General features: G+C 38.8%; 2 protein-coding genes across 5 annotated transcripts in view; one reads left to right on the top strand and one right to left on the bottom strand.

Moving 5' to 3' along the window:
* Positions 1-4,996: 4,996 nt before the first annotated feature.
* On the top strand, positions 4,997-16,070 carry LOC106881459 (ribonuclease P protein subunit p21). 2 transcript variants are annotated; one of them, XM_052966928.1, is made up of 6 exons: positions 4,997-5,096; positions 6,811-6,911; positions 8,802-8,884; positions 11,759-12,269; positions 13,693-13,759; positions 15,941-16,070. In XM_052966928.1, exons 1-4 carry the CDS (start codon positions 5,031-5,033, stop codon positions 12,064-12,066), a joined length of 558 nt encoding a protein of 185 aa, XP_052822888.1. In that variant the 5' UTR covers positions 4,997-5,030; the 3' UTR covers positions 12,067-12,269; positions 13,693-13,759; positions 15,941-16,070. The 2 variants fall into 2 exon arrangements, with proteins under 2 accessions (XP_052822888.1, XP_014787341.1); XM_014931855.2 differs by lacking the exon at positions 13,693-13,759.
* The window catches only part of LOC106881343 (uncharacterized), a 153,719-nt gene continuing 151,482 nt past the window's right edge, over positions 14,014-16,250 (bottom strand). For all 3 annotated transcript variants that reach the window (XM_052966923.1, XM_052966924.1, XM_052966925.1), the window contains one exon: positions 14,014-16,032. In XM_052966923.1, the coding sequence (XP_052822883.1) occupies positions 15,858-16,032 (175 nt within the window). In that variant the 3' untranslated portion in view covers positions 14,014-15,857. The remainder of the gene's footprint in view (positions 16,033-16,250) is intronic.

Raw genomic sequence — 16,250 nt, 5'->3', positions numbered from 1 at the left:
TCCGGACAGCCATCTTCGCCCCGATAGCAGTGAGCAGGGATTTGGTCAGGGCCTGAGAACGCCGGAGGTCTCCACTGCCACAGGCTCGACCATAAACCTGTTAGAGAGCGAACGACAGGTGGTTAATAATAACAATAATAATCCTTTTTAATATAGGCACAAGGCCTGAAATTTCGTGGGAGGGGAATGGTTGATTACATCGGCTCCAGTACTCAACTAGTACTTAATTTATTGACCTCAAATGGATGAAAGGCAAAGTCGACCTTGGCGGAATTTGAACTCAGAACGTAGCGACGAGCGAAATACTGCTAAGCATTTTGCCCGGAGTAACAACAACAACAACAACAACAATAAAAATAATAATAATAATAATAATAATAATAATTCTTTATAGCTTCAATGAGCTTAACTGGAATACCAGTGAAATAATGAAAATTGGTAGAAAAATCCCGAATTTGGCAATATTCGTCCTGAGAAAGTCTCTCGTAAACACAGACGTTTAGTGCATAAAAGAACTGAGATATTGTTAAGAGATGAGAGCCATCCAGCATCTGTGGCGAAACTGCAGTATCACGTGATTTCGGAGTGTTTTACGCCTCTACAGCAGCAGGAATCCACCAAGACTGTGAAGCCTGTGATGGTGTTAAGCATGATATATTTTGTTCTTTGAAGTTAAATATAAATTAGTGCAGACACTTTGGAAGCACAGCCATAAATCCTTGCCATATCTGATAAGTTGTTTATAGGTTAGTGTTGCTGCATTGGCCAAACTGTGGCGCCTGTCAGTGTTCTTAAAGAGTTTTGTGTGTAGCTTTGTTTTTATGGTTATGTTTTAAAAAGCTCTAGTGATGATACCACGTAAAAAGCACTCAGTCCACTCTGTAAAGTGGTTAGGAACGACATCCAGCTGTAGAAACCAAGCCAAAACAGACTATGGAACCTAAAGTGGTCCCTAGCTTTGCAAGCTCCAACCCATGCCAGCTTGAAAAAACGGACGTTAAAGGATGATCATGATCATGATCATGTTTTCTACGTATGCTTCTAGAGATTTACAGGTTTGTTATGTATTGTTTCTGCATTCTACAAAGACTTGCGCTTCTTTTAAAGTGGTACTTAATGGTCTGTTAAAAGTGGAATTCCTGAATGTGGCATGTTCACAGATACAGTAGTTCCTTCTGGACATAAGTGCTTTAGATCTGTGTTTGTAATTAGCAAATTCAATCTTTAAAACGACGCATCACGACCCTAGTTGGATCTTTTCTGATGCTGTTATGGGGATGAAATAAGCCGGAAGGAAAGGGCCGTAACGTCAACGATCAAAAGGCCTGACCGGAACAGGAATAGAGAAAGAGGAGTGAGGGAAGCAAGACCAGGGTCGTCCACTTTCGGTCTGGTGCAGTCGCCGTGAACGGACGTCAGTGAAGCGAGCTAATGGGATTGGTAGTAGCAGCTGCTAACATTAGGGGAGACGGATAAAGCACGTGTTTGGACTTAGCACAGCTGGACGGCCAACAACGAGAGGTAGGTGAACCGTATCTTACTTCCCTGCATGATATGGTGTGATATAAGGGCCAGATATACTGTTTGACTAGGCTGTGTTTCGGACTAAATTCTGCACCAAAGATCATAGCGACAGTGCTCAAGTCCATCCTGGGAAAGGTGGACAGGATAAGAAGGGCCACCAATTCCTATATAGACGACATCTTGGTAGACGAGACTGTAGTATCTGCCACAGAGGTTGTAAGTCACGTAGAGAAGATCGGGCTGATTGCGAAGCCACCGGAGCCAATGGCTGGAAGAGCTGCACTGGGGATCAAGCGTCAAAGAGATAAAACAGGTATGTTGGTGTTTCGGAGGATGAATGAGATCCCAGAACTGGGTACCAGCGTTAGCAGGAGAAAACTATTCTCAATGTGTAGGAGACTAGTGGGTCACTACCCAATCGCGGAGTGACTATGAATAGCGCGCAGCTACATCAAGAGATGAGCAGACGGAGGAAAATGAAAAGACAAAGTGGGGGACAAAGTGGTGATGATGCGGGAGATCCTAGAGAGGACAAGAGCAGAAGACCCAGTAAGAGGAAACTGGTATGTTCCCAAATTGGAGAATGGGACCGTATGGTGCAATGCTAGCAACATAGCGATAGGAGTTGTTCTGGAGATCAGCGGTGTCGAAGTGGGGAGCGCGGCCTGGCTTCGAAAAGCAGATGATTACAACTACATCAGCGTGGCTGAGTTGGACGCAGTGCTGAAGGGGATGAATCTGGCCCTGAAATGGGGCTGCACTCCATCGAAATCCTAACCGATTCAGCTACCGTGCTTGGTTGGGTAGGATCAGTGATCCCCGATGAAAAGAGGATTTGAACCAAAGAGATGTGAGTAAAGCGCCGCCTAGAGGTTCTAGGAGAGCTAGCTGCCGAATTTGTTTTGAAGCTGAGCGTGGTCTTTGTGCCTTCAGAAAGGAACAAGGCAGACATTTTAACCAGGGTAAAAAAAAAAAGCCTTTTTGGTGGTGCCGGAAGATTCGAAGCATGGGATAGTTGCAGTGTGTCAGTTAAGTGATTCGGAACTAAGGAGACTGCATACCATGCATCATATGGGCGTGGATAGAACCCTGTATCTTGCCAGGAGTGTTGATTCTGACGTTACTTGACAGATCATTCAAAAGGTGGTCGGGAAATGTGATAGGTATCAATCCATTGACCCTGTTCCGGTTGTGCATGAGCAGGGAAACATCTTGGTAGAGCACAACTGGAGACGATTGACGGTGGATGTGACGCACTATCGGCAGGGGACATATCTCTCGATGGTTGACTGTGGGCTGGGTCGGGTGGCCATTTGGAGGGAAATGAAAACGGGCATTGCAGACGTGACTGCACGTATCCTAACAAGATATTCCTAGAACGAGGCCCTGTGGACGAATTGCTGATGGACAACGGCACTGCATTTCGTTCGGAGGTACTAAAGGAGATGCTTGATAAGTGGAACATGCACCGTTTCTTCAGAGCAGCATACAGGCCGAGTGGAAATGGGATTGTGGAAAAACATCATCGAACGATCAAAGCCATGGCGGAGAGGAGGGATGCATCTTGCCGCTGGAAGCAGTATTCGGGTACAATATGTCATCCCGATCAGAACAGGCCGAAGAGTCCGTGCCACACAGTAATAAATAGCAGCATCCGAGTAAACCATTAGAATGCCCTGCGGAAGAGAGAGGGTGCCCGAAGGCCCGCTGCACATCTCGGTGGAACAATGACAGCTGTTAATTCCAAAAATAATGTTTCTGTGGATGGAATGCTGCGTCACGTCTTGGATTTTCGCAGAATTGTTGCTTCGTCGGACGACGGAGGTGGAGGAGAGGAAGAGAACAAGACTCTCTCCTTACGAAGACAACAGCGAGTGAGGCGTCCACAGCGGGTGGATGGCAGATTTTGACATGGAGTGAAGAGAGGAGGTGATCTTTGAGATTGGGGGGAGGGGCGTGTGGGGATGAGATAATCCGGAAGGAAAGGACTGTAACGTCAACGGTCAAGGGACCTGACCAGAATAGGAAGTGGAAGAGAAGAAGTGAGGGAAGCAAGACCGGGGTCGTCCATTTTCGGTCTGGTGCAGTCGCCGTGAACGGACGTCAGTGAAGCGAGCTAACGAGATTGGTAGTAACAGCTGCTAACATTAGGTGAGACGGATAGGGCACGTGTTTGGGCTTAGCACAGCTGGACGGCCAACAACGAGAGGTAGGTGAACCGTATCTTATTTCCTCACATTACAGTTCCCTCGTACCACAGCTGTCAATAGAAAAGATCCGTCAACTGGTTGTTGGGATCTTTTCCGTTGCTATCACAGTTGTTGCCATTTGCAGGTTATATAGGACGTCAAAACCCTCGAGACACATCACAAAGTCATATGTAATCATTAAGAATACGAAGTCACGTGTTTATTCAAAATTATTGTATTTATTCCAATAGTTGAATAATAAAAGAAATGAAACGTAATAACATGATAATGTTTTTTCAAGGAAATTAGGCACTACTTAAGAAAAGTGGTCCCGACACACGCACCCGCATTAGTCAGTAGACGGACGCGCAAGTCAGTGGCACCCGTGATAAAAAAAAAACCCTCCACTTTTCTTTATGACGACTTTTGAGAAACATTTTATTTCAACTTAAAAATTTGTTTTATTCTCATTCATTCATTTAGCCGGCTGTTTGTTTTATTAGATTGTTAATTAGATAGATAGATAGAAATTTCCACCCGCGAAATAGATAGATAGGTTTCCCCCCACCCCGCGAAATAGATAGATAGATAGATAGATAGATAGATAGAACCCCACCCACCGATTACAGTTTACATGTATTTATACAAGTGGAGTTTGTTTTTTATCGTGGGTGCCACTGACTAGCGCGGGTGCGCGCATCGGGACCATTCTTCTTAAGTAGTACTGGAAGAAAAATTCATTTAGCAATTCTACTGGATGTGTGGTTAAAAAACTCACTTTGCAACCATATGGTTTCAGGTTCAGTCCCACTGCATTACACTATGGGCAAGTGTCTTCTGCTATAGCTCTGGGCCGACTAATGCCTTGTGAGTGAATTTGATTGACGGAAACTGCGTGGAAGCCCATCGTATACACACATACTCACACACGTCTATGCGTGTGTTTTCGCATTTGTATTTGTATCCCCCACCACTCTTTGACAACCAGTGCTGGTTTGTTGACGTCCCCAGAACTTCGCAGTTCAGCCAAAGAAATAAATAGAAAATCTACAAGACTTAGAAAGAAAATCAAAAACGACAAAGTACTGGGGGCGATTTATCGTTTAAAATTCTTCAAGGCGATGCCCGAGTATGGTCACGCTCCAATGACCGAAACAAAGCAAAATAAAGATTAAAGAAATAATTTAAATACACTTTTTTTTTAAAGGAATTTATACGAAAATAAATAAATAAATATATATATATATTGTAATTGTGAATACGAAACTAATTTATTTAATTAGCTCTTCATAAGCTACCGGCTCCAAACAAACTCACATGGGGAAATGTGATAAAGGCATTCCGTTTAAAGAAAGCTTTCAAAGAATTAATTTTTTATATCAGGTATGTATAAAAGTTGTTATTGTTGTCACATAATCACTCTTCTGTACAGGAACAAACAGCAAGTTAACTGACATGTTTTATTTTGCTTTCCAATTCCTTCTCGTTCGACAATAACCTATATATATAAATGCTTAAGTTGTAAAATACTAAAAATATATTTTACGTGTTCAAACGTTATCTATATACTCAGTACGCTGGTGTCCCTGTCCGGAGTGAAATACTGTCTAATTTTGATATAATAACCATATATATATATATATATATATATATATCGGTAGATAACGTGTGTATATGACTTTTTTTTTTTTTTTTTTTGCATTTTGAAGTTTCGAAACGGAGACAGTTTTATTTAGAAGTGTAAGTAAGGTTTCAGTAATGTGAAAATGAAAAGCAATAAGATATAAATTAGTGGATGATGTTATCTATAAGTATGAGTTATCTTATTTATGAAAAACACAGTACTTTATTCCTCCTCGAAGACATTGCAGTATCGGTTGTACATTTCCTAGTCTGTACGGTTGTGTACGACAAGCCACAGGAAGCCGTAATCTTATTGCTACTATTATAAGAATTCTGATGTTACAGGCTTTGTTGTATTTCCAAAAACCTTCAACTATTATCCATGTATCCTGCAATGTTTTATCTATATTTTTAAAGATGTAAACCATTCTGTCACTAAAAACTAGATATGTGATTCCTAATCTGAAACACTCCCCTGATAGTGTTTTTAGCTGAATACAAAAAGTGGTCCATAATACTGTTTCAGCTACGGACCTCCGAAACAGACATTGAAATATAGATCTTGATATTCAACCTTAAACTTTCGACACCCACTTACGAAAACAAGTGTTTATGAAACATTTTGCTTTGACAGTGTCCTGCTGGTAACTGAAGCAGAGATCTCCTGAGTCTAATTTTTTTTTTGGGGGGGGGGTCTGCCTCAACCCCAAAATGGAGGGCCGTTAACCCCCTTCCCATTATCTCTGTAATGGGTATTTACTAAGCTCCCTAAACTTCAATATCTGGAAAGAAACATTAAAATCCCTTGATGGTAATTTAGAATGCTGAACTCTAACTTATCAAATAGGTTTAGGCAAGAGCAAGTTGGTCTGACCAATGCCTTATGAGTGAATTTGGTTGACGCAGACTAGAAGCCCTTCATATGCACATGCCTATGTATGTGTCTCTGTGTTTGTGTACCCCAACCAGCTGCTTGGAGAGTCAGAAAATGCTCTCAGTATCCCAAGCATTTAAATTCTGAAATAGAATTGTTGTTACAACTTAGATAACCTAATTCTGAATCAAACTCTTAACAATATATTCCAAAATACATTTATCTAGACAGACGTGTATAACACTTGCTGTTCTCTTTTGAAAAAAGCCAGTCATATATATTTATATATGTATGTGTGCTCCTGTTTTGACGTTGTTTAATAGTTGTAAACAAGTGTCACTATCACACAAGGTGTGTCATTCATTTGCAATATTCTGTGACATGTCTAGCTATGCTGAAATATTACCTTGCTTGGAAACAGGTGAGGCTTGGCTACAGTATATGTAGGAAATCTGCCTTGCCAAATTCAGTCTGCTCCATGCAAGCATAGAAAAATAGACGCTAAAAGAACAATGAAATGTAGGCTGGTTATTCATTTATCAGAACCTGTATGTATTGTTATCTTGTAATTTCTGTGTTTTTGTTGCTTTTTCTTTTCAGGCAGCCTATTTAACTCTGACAGTCAACCCACAAAACACTGGTCTTGTCCGCTTTTACATCAACACACTGAAGACTATTGCACAGAGACAAGTTCTTAGACTGTTGGTATTGTTCTTTGTTTTAATTCTTTCTTCTAAACCAGTCACATTTCATTTTCTGGAATGCTTTCAGTTCTAAGTTTGAATCCCACTTATACCAACTTTACATTCTGTATTTCTGCTATCAATCAACCTTTTATATAATCAGATTAGACACAGGTGTAGTTAAGAAGTTTGCTTCCCAACCATGTGGTCTTGAGTTCAGTCCCACTGTATGGGACCGTGGGCAAGTGTCTGCTACTATAGCCCTTCAGGTCAATCAAAGCCTTGCATGTGGATTTAGTAGACAGAAACTAACCAAAACCACATGGTTAGGAAGCAGGCATCTTAATCGCACTACCATACCTGTGCCTACAGTTTCAAATTGAATCTATTAAATTCAAGACTGCTTATTTTTACACCATCATTCACTTCAGTATACCATCAAGTTTCTCACAATGTCTGTTCCTTTACATTTTAACTACGTTTTATGTGTATAATAGTTACTTCTGTTTTAAGAAAACTCCTTTCATCGTAGACCAACTATTACCTGTTAATATCTTTTGATGCTTAGTAGCATTTCATCCCTCTTTACATTCTGGGTTCAAATTCTGCCACGGTCAATTTTGCCTTTTGCCCTTGAAAGTCAATAAAAAAAGTATCAGTTGAACATTGGGGGTCAATATAATTGACTTACACCCTCCCCTGAAATTGTTAGCCTTGTGCCAAAATTTGAAACTAATATTTTTTTTTTGGCTTCTGAAAAGGAAGAAAATTACCAAAATACAACTTTAAAGAACTCTTTGTTTGAATAACATTATCACATGCATGCAATTTGGTTGTTACTGTACAATAATTGACATTTGAATAAGTGTGTGTAAAAGAATTTTGTTTACATCAGACATATTCCTAAATAGCAGGAATGTTGTGTAATTGAAAAGTGTTTCATTAGCTTGCTGGAAGGAATGACTTGCTTCAGATAGGCATGAACATGAAATCTTCAAGCAATATCTCCATTAACCTACAATTAAGAAGGCTCCCTCACTTGTTTATGTATTTGAGATGGTGGGGGACGGAAGGAGTGCATACCTACTTGTGTAGCTCGTTTATTTCAACATGTCTTAACCACACAGCCATGCCTATATATAAATATGTGTATGTATATACTACAGATTGCTTGAAGCTAACTTTCTTCCTACACCTCAATCTTTGGATCTTATCTTTCATCATCATCATCGTTTAATGTCTGCGTTCCATGCTGGCATGGGTTGGACGGTTTGACTGAGGACTGGTGAGCCAGAGGCTGCACCAGGCTCAATCTGGCCTGGCAAAGTTTCTACAGCTGGATGCCCTTCCTAACGCCAACCACTCCGAGAGTGTAGTGGGTGCTTTTTACGTGCCACCGTCACAAAGCCCAGTCAGGCGGTTCTGGCAATGACCATGCTCATGCTCAAAAAGTGTTTTTACGTGCTACCTGCACTGGTGGCACTGACAACGATCATACTCAAATGGTGCTTTTCACGTGTCACTGGCACGAGAGCCAATCCGTGGCCCTGGCAATGATCACGCTTGGATGTGCTTTTAACGTTCCACTGGCATGAGTGCCATTCGGGTGGTACTGTCATCGGCCATGTCAGCGATTTTGGTTTGTTTACATTTGCCTCCACAGGTCTTTGAAAGCAACAGGGGTACTCATAAGTGGCCTGGTTACACCCCACGTTCCTATGTGCTTTAACGTTCCACTGGCACGAGTGCTAATCAGGCGGTACTGTCGTCAGCCATGTCAGCGATTTTGATTATATATATACACAAACACACACACGTGTGTGTGTGTGTGTGTGTAAATCTGCATAAATCTCAGAATGATAATTTACTGTGTGTCATGATTAAAAGCTATTTCAATCTTCATTACAGAGACCCTCACTTAAAAAGAACGATATGTAAAAGATGCTTCAGCCTTTTAGTACCTGGATTGACTGCTACGATCCGATCTCGAAGTAAGAGACTAAAATATTTCTCTTCTATCTTCACCACTTCCCTCATACTAAAACATTATCAAGCTTTATTATCTATGCCTGCAGGCAGTTTATTTTCAAGAACACTGAAGTTCATTTACTATTTTGTGGTAGTAATTCTTGACTATGTAGTAGAAAAGACATCTCTTCGCAGACGTGCAATATGTTCTTCCCTGTTCACTAGTTTAATCAGTCAACTTATTTCAGAGGATGTGACTATGAGATCATGATGCTGGACTACTGGTCAAAAATTCTTATCTACTTAATACTGATTATTTCAGTTTGCCCGACTAAAAAAAACTAACAAAACACTTTAGTTTTATTTCAAAGAAGAGAAGGCACTCTGCTGTGAAAATAACTAAAGTGTCACATCCACGCAAACATGGAAAAAGAGATGTTATAAATAAATAAATCCAAATTTGTAGAGAAATAAGAAAATTCAGAATCGCAGCCGTGACACTTTATTTATCGTAAAAAAATATATACACGTATTACGTCCCTTATCAAAAAAAAAAAATCATTCAATTTTTTTCATCATTTAGCGTCCATTTTCCAATGACAAAGCTGTAAATGTTGAAAAATATACAAAATAGTTTGAACAAGAAATTAGAGATAACAAAACAACTCGGCTGAGTTGTTTTCTTCTATTTTAACTGAGACTGAAATTCCCAGGAAGACAATTAAATAGCTAAGCGAAGACAGAGTTGTCTCCCCTGATGCGCGACTTAATTTGGTGTCAGACATTTCGCGAGTGAAGGAACATCACTTTATAACGGGTTATGTTAGCTATTACTGTTGCTATTATCAGGCTGATACCTCTAATGCACATATATCCTATATTACATACAAAATGAAAAACACATGAAAGTAACATCGCACAATACTAACCATATTTGTCTGTTCTTGAGTTGTTCTTAGTATCTCTTCTAACGTGAATAGCTTTTGAATTGAGAAATAAAAAAAGATTTCAGAGTTAAATACAAGGTCAGCAGGTTTTAGTGGAAGGGATTAGTTCTATATCATCTGCTCAGTACTTAACCTACAAGGACAATATAACAATAGGGGTCTTAGATAAAAACATTTTCCTTAGTAAAAGCTGTTGTTCACAGTACAATTTCATGTTAAGTGAGCTTTTTTTTTATTATTAATTCTGTACGAGGTAGGTCTCTTGCTTTTATCTATGTTCATGTATTGTTTGTATTTCTATCATTATTTAATGTCCTTCTTCCAATCTAGTATGGGTTGGACAGTTTGATAAAATATACTGAGCTGCATTGAACTCTAAAAGTTAGCTTTAGTTTTTACATGGTTTCTACAACTGAATGCCTTTCCTAATGCCAACCACTTAGAAGTGTGTACTTAGTGCTTTTTGCATGCTGCTAGTAAGGTTGCCAAATAACTTGTAAGATAAAAGTGAGCACAAAAACAAAAGACCTTGACTAAATGGAGGGGTATATGGACAAGAGGAAGACAGCTTTAAACCAGATATTGAGAGACCAAAGTATGATAGAGAGACATGCATAGGTGTCTTACGATTGGGGAGACATGACTACCCCACGTTTAGTAAGGATAGGTTAAAAAGGTGGTGAGCTGGCAGAAACGTTAGCACGCCAGGCGAAATGCTGAGCGGTATTTCGTCTGCCGCTATGTTCTGAGTTCAAATTCCGCTGAGGTTGACTTTGCCTTTCATCCTTTCGGGGTCGATTAAATAAGTACCAGTTACACACTAGGGTCGATATAATCAACTTAATCCGTTTGTCCCCTCTATGTTTAGCCCCATGTAGGCAGTAAAGAAATAAGGGTAGGTTAATATGTAATGTTAAATTTGATTGTAATTTTATTTTAGTATATTCTTTGAGTTAAACAATTTAGTGGAATGTACAGACAATAATTTTGTTCATGTTCTTTTCTTATTTAAAAAAATTAATCATATTCAGCATTGATGATTTTCCATGATTTAAATAGTTTGTACATAGACATTTCATGCTCCTAAGTAAATCTTACTTTTGGGCTCTGCAGATAGTCTGTGGCTGTGTGGTAAGTAACTTGCTTACGAACCACATGGTTCCGGGTTCGGCAAGTGTCTTCTATAGCCTCGGGCTGACCAAAGCCTTGTGAGTGGATTTGGTAGATGGAAACTGAAAGAAGCGCGTCGTATATATGTGTGTGTGTGTGTCTGTGTGTCCCCCCAACTTCGCTTGACAGCTGATGCTGGTGTGTTTACATCCCCGTAACTTAGCGGCTCGGCAAAAGAGACCGATAAAATAAGTACTAGACTTCGAAAGAATAAATCCTGGGGTCGGTTTGCTCAGCTAAAGGCGGTGCTCCAGCATGGCCACAGTCAAATGAGTGAAACAAGTAAAAGAGTATGAGATATGGACATTCTGTCAATTTCTATTGGCTATTTACTTGGACAAACTTCCAGCTTGAAGAATTCTCTTTTGTACAGTGTGTGTACCCAACCACAATCTCTCACAGCTCACTTTTGCTCTGCCTTTCATTCATTGAAGTTGATAGGTCATGTTCAGTTCGTTTTACTCCAGCTTCTACAGATCATCCATTTTCTTTCCTCCTCATACAAGTTTCATAAAGTTTGCTTTTTCTATCTTCATAGGAGCTTAAACCACTATTATCTTAGCACTCTACCACATCTAGGTGACATTGAAGGAAAAAAAAGGTGGGTATTGAGTCATTAGAGTTGATGCCAATAATTCTAGGAGATAAATTTTTAAGATAGTGACAGCATTTTCTAGTGTTGAGAAGCAATCTAACAAACATTAAATCAACTCATTTTTATTTTTATTTTCTACAAATCCTGTTTCTTGTAGTTTAAACCATAAATCCATATATTTCTAGGGCGCAGAGAGAAGCACACCATTGTTACCTGCTTAGAATGTGGCTTAGTGAAACGGTTCCTTTGGAGACCTGATCACCAACTGTGGTTAGACAATCCTGCTGCATGGTTGAAAATGCCATCTGAGGTAGACAACCCAACCATGACAACCACTTCATCTACACCACTTGAAGGTGCTGTGACAAACATCTCTGCTTCAGCAAAGGACTTGTCCCCACATGGCATCAGCCAAAAAACTGAAACTAATTCTAAAACACAAGAATCTACATCTGAAATTAATGCTGAAACTCTCAATACTGGAATTTCATAATGTTAATTAAATATTAGTTTATTTTAATTTACATGGTTGTTTTACTTTCTCAGTCCCAGAAGATGCTTATTAAATTTTTGATGATGATTACAACTGTGTAAAAGCAAGAGCAATCCCAAGTCTTCAAGTTGTCATGGTTATTGTTGCATAACTTTAGCCATATTTTGGATGGATTTATGCCACGAAGGCAAACAGGAAATACAGTATGTTATTCTTTAATTTGATTATGAAACTAACAAGCTGCTATCATCATCATGTCCATTGTACAGCACATTGCTAATATTCTTGGTCTTTTGCCATCTAGTCTAAGGTTCAATATATGGAGATATAACCTCACCACAACTTTCCATGTCTTCCTCTGCCACACCATTTTTCCATGCAGCATTTACATATATCTATAACAATGGTTTATCTTACATGCATTAGTTCATGCTTGTGATACTCAGCTACTCTTTTTTTGGCTCACTTTTGATCTGCCTTTCATGAAGATGAAGCTTGTGCAATCCCTACTTATACATGCTTCATAAAGTTTGCTTTTTGCATAGAGAGAAATTCTTTGTTGTTGATAAAAGGTTACAACTCCTTGAGCCTTTTCTATCCATTCTTACTCTAGTGATTAATCATTTTCCAATAGCTCTCTCAAGTACTAATTAAATCATTGAATCAGAAGAAGCTATAAAAGCCTCCAAGAGAAATGTGACGTAGAACAAAACTGCTTCTAGGCTCCAGAGAGTAGTGGTAAGGTTCTAAAAATTCAAAGGAACTTCCTTGAACTGATGTACTGGAAACTATTGCTGTTTAGTGAGCTACTTGTGGTGTTCATCTGTCATCACTGAAATTCTGATTGCCAAAATTCCAGAGATCATCTTATTGCACTTTTTCTGTACCTATCCTTTATGAGTACACATATCAAATTCCTAAGTAATTTCTTCCTACATACAGTATTGGGGGAGGTGCAATGGCCCAGTGGTTAGGGCAGCGGACTCGCAGTCATAGGATCGCGGTTTCGATTCCCAGACCGGGCGTTGTCAGTGTTTAGTGAGCGAAAACACCTAAAGCTCCACGAGGCTCCGGCAGGGGATGGTGGCGAACCCTGCTGTACTCTTCCACCACAACTTTCTCTCACTCTTACTTCCTGTTTCTGTTGTACCTGTAATTCAAAGGGTCAGCCTTGTCACACTGTGTCACGCTGAATATCCCTGAGAACTACGTTAAGGGTACACGTGTCTGTGGAGTGCTCAGCCACTTGCACGTTAATTTCACAAGCAGGCTGTTCCGTTGATCGGATCAACTGGAACCCTCGACCTCGTAAGCGACGGAGTGCCAACAACAACAGTATTGGAATTTGGGGTTTTCTCTGACTAACTAACACTAATCTTTATTTTATTGGCCTACCCCATAAAAGAGTTTTGGAAGAACAGCTGCTTCCATATTTTCATCTTTGTCTTCAGGTCTCTGCTTCATTAGTTTCAGACATTAATGTGCAGCCTGCACAAAACAGTGCTTGCTTTAGCAATCCTAGTGTAATATTTAAGGTTGGTGAATTACCAAGATATGTGTACTTCAGATAATTCACTTTAAATTGAAACTGGTTGTAGCATAACTAATTTTCTTTGTGTATTATAGTGAGAAATGAACCGTACTATATACGTTAGCATTGACTTTGTGTTTCCACTGCAGATGGCATTCCTAGGTAAGCCTTTATAATGTTATGTCAACTTGTATGTCCTTCATAAAGTGATTTTCTTATCTAAACTATGCTTCATTGGAGACATATAAAAAACGAAAACATGTCCAGACTTGTTATTGTGTTTGCTAATTTTTTCTTGCTGTATCCTTCCAATCTTAATTAACTGAAATTTTGGTGTTGTTGCTCCCACCACCACATATCTTGATCAGATTTAAACATTGAACTAATGTTTGCTTTTCTTCTCTGCAAAGGCAATATTTAGTAAAATCGTTTTATTGACTACATTGTTAGTACAGACTTAATAGTTTATAACTCTGTGTTAACCTGCAGATGTTCAAACTGAACATCTCCAGAGGTGCAGGGAGGGATAAAGCTCTAGAAGGAAGGCTTGGGGTAAAGTGTTCAGTTCAGAGTTTAGGAAGTGAACTGCAATAAACTGGCGCTTATGACGGTAAGCGTTCAGGTTGATCCAATCAATGGAACAGCCTGCTCGTGAATTTAACGTGCAAGTAAAAAAAAGTCTATATTAGAAATATTCATTCAAGAGAGATAACTTTGTAAGTTACTCATTTTTTTTGTAATAAACCTGAAACCTGTCCGATTGGCTTCAAAGACGTGATTCACTCTAAATGTCTATAGTGTCCAAACTGATCTTATTGGAGTTACCTTTCTTGTTTTTAGATTTTGAACACCTTAACTTAAATGAACTGAAAAGTTTGAGAACTTTCAAGGAAGCCTCTCTGTGGTTGATGTCTCTAGTTCTTCCATTAATGTTAACTGCTATGGCCTTGTTATTAGAGCTTACTGGAGGTGCCACATATTTCTGGTCACACTGCATATTTTATTACAAGGAAGTGTAATTTTCTGGCATTTTTACACTATTTCATAATTAAACTTTAATAGTTTAGCAATCATGTTGTTTACATGTCCTTCAAACCATGTCAAAAATAAAGAATAAAATATGAAAATGTACCACTACTGGTGCATATGATGGTTGTGTGAAATTTACAACGAACCACTGATGGTATATGTGGCAGAAAAATGCACATGTACGGATGGTACATGTGCATCTTTCAGCAAATCCACTCACGACCACCACTGGTTCGGTGGCACAAAGTCTCTGTTTTGAAGTGATCTAAATTTCATGTGAATTTATCTTCCAAATTCCAGCTTATTAGCAACAGTGTTATTTCACTAGAAATATGGTAATGGAAAGGTTAAACAATAACTGTGCTATCTATTATCAATCCCTGTTAAAATACTGCTACCACCCTAGTGAGATATTTCAAATTTTTTTTTTTATTTATGTGTTTCAGCCAAGTGGCTGCGGTCATGCTTTTTTTTTTTTTTTTTTTTGTGAACAATAGTGCTTTGGTTTATAGCTTTTCAATGAGTCAATCACTGTTTCTCTGCATTTGCAATGGTGAAAATGTCAAGGAGATTGTCTGTGTAACTTGGGCAGAACAAATAACTCAAAGGATTTTTATCTGAAAGCACCTGCATATTTGTTTTCTTGTTGAGGCTTTTTATTTTGTGAATATGTCAACAAAAGATATATATATATATATATATATATATATATGTGAAATAAGGTCTCTGTACAGCTTCCATCCACCAAATTCCTTTCATAAATCAAGGCATTGCTCAGCCAGAAGCTATGAGGGTCACTTGCCCATCATGTGACAGTGGCAATAAACTCTCATCCATACAGTCGGGAAGCAAAAATATTTGATTCAGTGAAAACAAAAGCTTAAAACAAATGCTGTGCTGAAGAAAGAATAAGCAATCTGAATTCACTGAATATTATTTCCATAATAGAGACACCAGTTACATAACATTAAAAGATAATCAGCATGGATAAGACATTTGTGTTAAGCTGTGCCAAGTAAGGACACCAGTGGTATTCATTGCTAATCATGTTCAATTCATATAGAAAGTTGCTCTTCACATTTTAGGCTTCAGAAAATTGTTCAAGAAGTAAGAAGTATTTTCTCTGATTAATAAATACATCCATAACTTACAGATCAATTTACGTGGAATTGTCCAAAGAAATTATATTGTAGAATACTTTTTTTTTTTTTTTTAAGTGAATTATCAAACCCTACTTTGTCTCAGGGGTAGACTCGGGTTCAAAGACTAAATTTTGCACTGTCACTAATTTGCAGTATTCTCGTTCTTTTACAGGGAATCGCACACTCAGCAATTTTTTTTCAAAGCGTGTTGGTTGAAGATATTCCGGTGTGTTCTTTTCAGAGTTTTCGATTATTTCATAATCGCTGCAATAAAAAAATAAACAAGAAATTATGGAAAAATACTTATTGGTTTACTTATCTTTTATTAAACAAAAAAATTTATATATTTTTTTCTTATCCTAATGAAAGAAGAGGGACATCTCAAACCAATGGGGGTAGCTTGTATGTGGTTATTTGATGTGCTAGAAATAGCTAAATTTCTCTCAAATTACACTGTCATCTTACAGAAGAAAAGTTGCACA

The sequence above is a fragment of the Octopus bimaculoides genome, chromosome 4 (assembly GCF_001194135.2).
Source record: "Octopus bimaculoides isolate UCB-OBI-ISO-001 chromosome 4, ASM119413v2, whole genome shotgun sequence".
NCBI lineage: Eukaryota > Metazoa > Mollusca > Cephalopoda > Octopoda > Octopodidae > Octopus > Octopus bimaculoides.
The sequence above is the reverse complement of the archived record's forward strand: the minus strand, read 5'-3'. Positions and strand labels throughout refer to the sequence as shown.

What these genes read in the sequence shown, in the direction of transcription:
- LOC106881459 (XM_014931855.2), top strand. Translation starts at nt 5,031, where the DNA reads ATGGGGAAATGTGATAAAGGCATTCCGTTTAAAGAAAGCTTTCAAAGA. An exon ending in GAATTAATTTTTTATATCAG is followed by an intron (nt 5,097 to 6,810) that starts GTATGTATAAAA and finishes TTTTCTTTTCAG; the next exon opens with GCAGCCTATTTAACTCTGAC. An exon ending in TGCTACGATCCGATCTCGAA is followed by an intron (nt 8,885 to 11,758) that starts GTAAGAGACTAA and finishes ATATATTTCTAG; the next exon opens with GGCGCAGAGAGAAGCACACC.